The sequence below is a fragment of the Carcharhinus amblyrhynchos genome, chromosome 24 (assembly GCF_965287045.1).
Source record: "Carcharhinus amblyrhynchos chromosome 24, sCarAmb.v2.hapA, whole genome shotgun sequence".
Classification (NCBI taxonomy): Eukaryota; Metazoa; Chordata; class Chondrichthyes; order Carcharhiniformes; family Carcharhinidae; genus Carcharhinus; species Carcharhinus amblyrhynchos.
In genome coordinates this window covers 28,401,136-28,407,224 of record NC_137347.1, presented here as the reverse complement: position 1 = coordinate 28,407,224, position 6,089 = coordinate 28,401,136, and the positions used below count along the sequence as shown (strand labels likewise).

General features: G+C 43.2%; 1 protein-coding gene across 2 annotated transcripts in view; it reads left to right on the top strand.

Moving 5' to 3' along the window:
• Positions 1 to 321: 321 nt before the first annotated feature.
• tcea3 (transcription elongation factor A (SII), 3) overlaps positions 322 to 6,089 on the top strand; it is a 39,571-nt gene continuing 33,803 nt past the window's right edge. The window contains exons 1-4 of one of the 2 annotated variants that reach the window (XM_080211335.1): positions 322 to 409; positions 498 to 577; positions 1,956 to 2,018; positions 5,605 to 5,710. In XM_080211335.1, coding sequence (XP_080067461.1) covers positions 509 to 577; positions 1,956 to 2,018; positions 5,605 to 5,710 — 238 coding nt within the window. In that variant the 5' untranslated portion in view covers positions 322 to 409; positions 498 to 508. Of the gene's footprint in view, positions 578 to 1,955; positions 2,019 to 5,604; positions 5,711 to 6,089 lie in introns of both variants that reach the window. The other variant, XM_080211334.1, reaches the window with a different exon arrangement.

Here is a 6,089-nt window from a genome sequence, read left to right as displayed (position 1 = left end):
GTGAAGGGAGAATAGAGTTCTCCCCCCAGATGCTGCCAGACCCGCTGAGTTACTTTCCCCCATTATTTTTCTGGTTTCTATGCAGATAAAGTTTATTATTATTGTTGTTGCTGTTGAGTGTCCCTTTTAATTTTACCTCTGGATGTAGAAATTCTTTCTGAACTTTGAAGTTATTCCCCCCTCAAACCCCCCACAAAAATCAGCTTTTGTTTTTCATTAAGAACTGAACTCCGCGGGGTGTCCTCTCTTTAAATTCTTGCCCGGGTTTAGCCCCAGCCTGGTTATTCTGGGCACAGCCTGTTGAAGTTTGACACCACCTGTTTTTTTTTACTGTACTCGCTAGGGGAATGAAGTTGCAGCCAGTGTTGAGACACGCCTCTTTCTACCCGGGAGCTCACCATTAACTCGGGTGAAACTTTATTTTGGGGGGGGGAAAATAAAATGTTTTGTTCTGCTCACGTTTATTTATTGTAACAACTTTCTGCGGATCTGTGCAGGAGAGGACACCATGGGAAGGGAGGAAAACCTCATTCGAATCGCCAAAAAGCTGGATAAAATGATATCGAGGAAGAGCATGGTAAGGCTGATCGATTTCTTGTGGCAATCGACAAGAGAATGTTACATTTCAGCCTCGGGCGAGTTAGTTTCTCACGCCCTGACAGCAGATCTGAAACTTTTTTAAGTGTTAAAATAGGCTCTGAGCGCCTCTTGCTGCAACTTTTCCTTGCCTTGGTCCAGGGTGAAAGTCTACACAACTTTTCTAGACCGCCCCGGATCGGTTTGTTGAGCCAAGTGGTTCGCTTCCAAGCGCAGACTAACTCCCGAGCTGCTCGGTAATGGGATCGCCCCGTGCCGTCTGACGGGCTGCACCCTCCGGGGGTTTAAGGCGCAGCGTCAGATTTCCCGACTCGGATTTTTATTTTTTTTAAGAAGGAGGGAAACGCAACCGAGAGTATGGCAACGCAGCTTGCCAAGCGTACGGACGCCGCCTGGTGACCCGAGCAGGGATGGTTATTATTAGATTTAGCCAGTTAATCCGAGGAATGTTGTTCCCTTTCCAGACCAACTACTCCCAATCTCCTCTCCCTTCCCAACCCCATCCTCTCCACTCCCCCCAAGCCCTGGGACTGTTGCAATGGGGCAGTGCATTCTGTCTCTGAAACGGTTTTATTTATTAGTGTCACAAGTATGCTTTGATTTATTATTGTCACATGTATTAGTATATAATGAAAAGTATTGCTTCTCGAGCACTAACGATCATAGAAACCCGAGAGTGCAGAAGGAGACCATTGGATACAAGCCAGGAATCGAACCCAGGTCCCCGGGGCTATGAGGCAGCAGTGTTAACCACTGTGCTGCCTAGTGGCTGGTGTTTGCAAGCGGAATTGGATAAATACATGCCACTCACATGACGACAGAGCAGCACTCCAAAAGCTCATGATTTCAAAAAAACCTTTGGACTTTAACCTGATGCTGTGAGACTTCTTACTGTAAAGGAAAAATAGACAGAGCTGCGGGGGTAGAGAGGGGGTGTAGATAGCTCTTGCCAAGACCTGGCACACGATGGGCTGAATGGCTTTCAAGATCATCCAAGATTGAATAAAATTCAGAGAGAACTTGTACTCCCTGAATGGCTTGTACTGGATAATACTGAAATCCAAACCTCTTGCAAAGTGATGGGAAAGCAAGAGGGCTGGGGACCGGGGGAGGAGTGGGCAGGGGGAAGGGGGGGGGGAGGAGGAGGAGGGGAAGAGGACAGGGGGAGGGGAAGAGCAAAGTTTGTGAGATTGTAAATTAATAAGATTTGATGTACTATCCCCATTGTGTGTGTTTCAAGATCTTGTAGGATCCCCAATGCTGAGAGCTAATGAACAACTGTGTTAATAAAAGAATGATTGAACCTTTTCAGAGTTTTCTAACAAAAAAGGAATTCTATTTTGTTTTTATCTAAATAGGATGGTGCTCTTGATCTGCTCCAGGAACTACAAACTGTGAAGATGACTCTAAAGTTGCTACAGGTAACTTACTACAGAAAATACCAACTGACTGTGCCCTGTGTTCCTCTGGGAAGTGCCTTGGGCTGACACTGCAACAAACCCCCAGTTAGTCTGGGTGCCTTGAGCTATGGAAAGGAAGATGAAATAATGACCTTGCTTCTGAATCTGATTTCAGTGCTGGGAAATGTATGGCCCTCGGGGAAGTGTTAGGTTATCAGAGCAGAAACCTTCAAGTATGTTATGAAGCCTGACTAGATCCAACAGATTTTCTATTTTGGCATTAGTGTGAGGATAAGGTGCTTCACTCCAGGTGTGATTCTATTTACACACTTGGAAACTTTTATCAAAATAAACATTATGTAACAATACACTTTACAAATGATTTAGTTTAACTGTTACCCAATTGAAATACTTAAGCGTGACAAAATACAATGCTTAACTGCTAATCTATCTCTATTAGATTCAATTCAAACAATATTCCTCATATAGACTTAAACTCCTCTTCAAAATCAGTTAGCAACACATAGGTTTACATGCTGGTACTAGGGCTGCCAGTCCTCAAGCCCCCAAAACACCTCTGCAGAGAGAGACAGAGAGAGACCTATTTCCTCTGGCAGGTTCCAGAGAGAGAGAACGAGACACCTCTTGCTTCTTTCAGAGCCTGGCAGTATCTGCCAGCTTTTCCCTGTAAGTAGATGATTCTGTCAATCAACCTAATCAGAACCCTACTTTGAAACCCCAGAGGAATAACCAAATAAACAAAAATGCACTAAATCAGATTAACACAAACAGACCTCTAGCTGGAATCAATCATTAGCCTACATCCTCAGCATGTGAGCTGCCTGGTGCACAGACAAACTGGCTCCGTATAAAATAGAGCTGAATTTTAAACATATCCCTTACAAGAAACATGGTGTAAATACCTTTCTTAAAGGCACAGTATCATCACAGAAGACACAATTAGACCATTCTCTGTGAGTTTATTTTACTGAATATGGTCTCTTATTGCGCCCCCACCACTGTCCCAGTGAGGAACCAGGAACAAATCATTGCCATTGCTCAGTTGTATAGCCCCCATCCCCATTGCATTACATAAAATATACAGACAGACCATTTGGATCATATAGTAGCCAGTGCTTATATTTATGCTGCACATGAGTTTTCTATTCTACCTCCCTTATCTCAATGATTCCGCAAATATATGTATTCCTTTTTCTCTCAAGTACTTATCTAGGTTCTTTTCTGAATGGTATTGGGTATTGGAAAAGGATTCATAGAATTATAGAATCCCTACAGTGGAGAAGGTGACTATTTGGCCTATCGAATCTCCACCAACCACAATCCCACTCAGGTCCTATCCCCATATCCACATGCATTTACCCTAGCTAGTCCCCCTGACACTAAGGGGCAATTTAGCATGACCAATCCACCTAACCTGCACATCTTTGGCCATTGGGAGGAAATCAGAGCACCCAGAGGAAACTCATGCAGACACGGGGAGAATGTGTAAACTCCACACAGACAGTGACCCAAGCTGGGAATGGAACCCAAGTCCCTGGTATTGTGAAGCAACATTAGAAACCACTGTGCTACCGATGACAAGTACTGGTAGGCAGTGCACAACATTCAACTGTGAGTTGGATTCTTGGATTCTAATTAAAGAACACACTCGACCAGAGTGACTTTCCAAAGTGTTTCACAGTCAATCAGCTATTTTGAATTTATGTAATCATAGAATCATAGAATCTTACAGCAAGGAAGAAGGCCATTTGGTCCATTGCCAGCTGACAAGTAGCCATCCAGTTTGGAGCCACTGTTATAATGTATAGAAATCCCAGGTATGTTCTCTTATGTAATATACTCGGTTAATAACACCATAGGGGGGAGGAGCAGCACTACATCCAGGTTCCGGTTGTACCTTCCACTTTCCCAGACTCTTTCCAAAAATATTATTTACTCCACATTAACCTAACCAATGAAAGATCAGGCCCTTTTATGAAAGCCAACTCGTTTTTCTACATCATTTTAGGCCTAGGCGAGTGAATGATCTGGGCCCCAGGAGGCAGGGAGCATGTAAGGGGAAAAACATGCATTTGGAGTATGCAATAGTCATAGAATTTCTGCATTTTTGGCCCATTGAATCTGCCCCGACCACAATTCCACCCAGACCCTAATCCCGTAACCCCATGTATTTACCCTGTTAATCTCCCTGACGCTAAGGGGCAATCTTAACATGGCTAGTTAATCTAACCTGCACATTTTTAGATCTTTAATCTTTAATGTTCCAAACCATGAACTGTGTAAAGATGGAAATGGTTAAATTGAGTTCTTGGACCAGGCCCCGTTCCATATTGCTAACATATGTTCAGATCGCACTTTGGAAGCTGCAATACTTTAAATTCCGCCAAAAACTGCTCGAATAAACACTCTTCGTTTCTGGATATAATGTCATTAAAATGAAAAAGGTATGAGCTTTAGTCCACAATAAAAAAGAAGAAACTGTCCACAATTTAAATTAGTGAGCAATCTAGTCAATACCTAATGATAACTCTTGTAGGAAATGGGGAGATTCCCAATAGATGCAGGGGCTGCATCTTGTGAGGTTGAGGGTAAAGGTAGTTTCACTGGGGTTGTGCAAAATAATCTTTAACCTGAGCTGAGATGGGATGCAGATAAAGTGAAAGTTGCAGTCTTTGGGCCTTCTCTGCTGCCACCTTCCACTCCTGCTCCAAAGCAACTTCCAATTGCAAAGCATGAAGGGTTGATACAGGGCGGAAATGAATTGGCCGAGGTTAGTATGGTGAGCAGTATGTTGTGAGCCAAAAGCTTTACAGACTTGGCCCAGTAAATCCTAAAGCCATGGCTGAAAAGAGTCCTTGTGCAGCTCAACGGAAATCATTCTGTACTCATGAAACCTGTACTCATCATCAGGGCAGTGACCTGGGACAGTGTACACCTTGAAGAAGAGCACTTTGGGCTGTGCCGAGACAGCCTCCTGTTCTGATCTGATTTCCGATCACTGGCATGCCTGTCCTCACAAGATATTTTCAGAGATGGCCTATATCTGTCTCAATGTAGTTATGGATGGGTAATGAATACAGCCCTTGGGTTGATGGCTAGATCTCAAGAACAGTTCCATAAGTATCCTTATGTTGGCGTTCCCGTCCCTCTCGGGGATACCCTGAAGTTTTCCGGAATGGAAGATTCAGTTGCTGAGAGCAAACCAAAGGAGAAGAAATATATAATGTATATTTTCCTGATTTCTCTTTTAATACTTTTTCACTTATTAGTTAGAAACAGTTTTTGGAAATTGTGGGGCTAGAGAAGGCTGTTCCTCTATGTGGGAAGTGATGTGATGAAACCGTCAAGAATATGTCCTTTAAGAAGTTGGTAACCCTATCTTGTGTAAATGTTATAGTGCTGTTTGCACAGTGCACAAAACTATGTCCATTCAGTTTGTTGAACCTGGTGAGAACTTTGATTTTAATCTTCTTTGCTGGGATTGAATCTGCCGCTTACTGCAACGTCAGCGAAATTCTGGTGCATTAGCTGAAGAATGATTGCGTTGTCCCATTTGAGTTAGACCTCCCTCTTTGTCTTTGACCAGAGTACAAGAATCGGAATGTCCGTAAACGCGATGCGTAAGCACAGCACAGATGAGGAAGTCATCGCGCTAGCTAAAATTCTCATCAAAAACTGGAAGAAGCTTCTCGGTAAGGCAAAGCCATGTTCTGTGCAGGAATCCAACTGTTATAGAGATATTTTACCTGCAAAAGCAAGCCATACCCTGAAAGAAACAACAAATCCGTGCTTGGAATGTCATTGATTACGTTTCCCCAAGATGTTCGATAAGTTACTTCATTTATTATTGATGAAGCATTATTCTTCAGTGTGAAAAACGATGTACACAGTAATGTGCGGCAACTACACATCTAGTTATTCAACATCATGGTTTCAATAAGGAATATTATTGAAAATTCCCTCGTCACTCCACACCTTCACGTGTTCGGGTACACAGAGGAAGAATTTAGTATGGCTAATGCACCTAACTAGCATGTCTTTCAGACTGTGGGAGGAAACTGGAGCACCCAG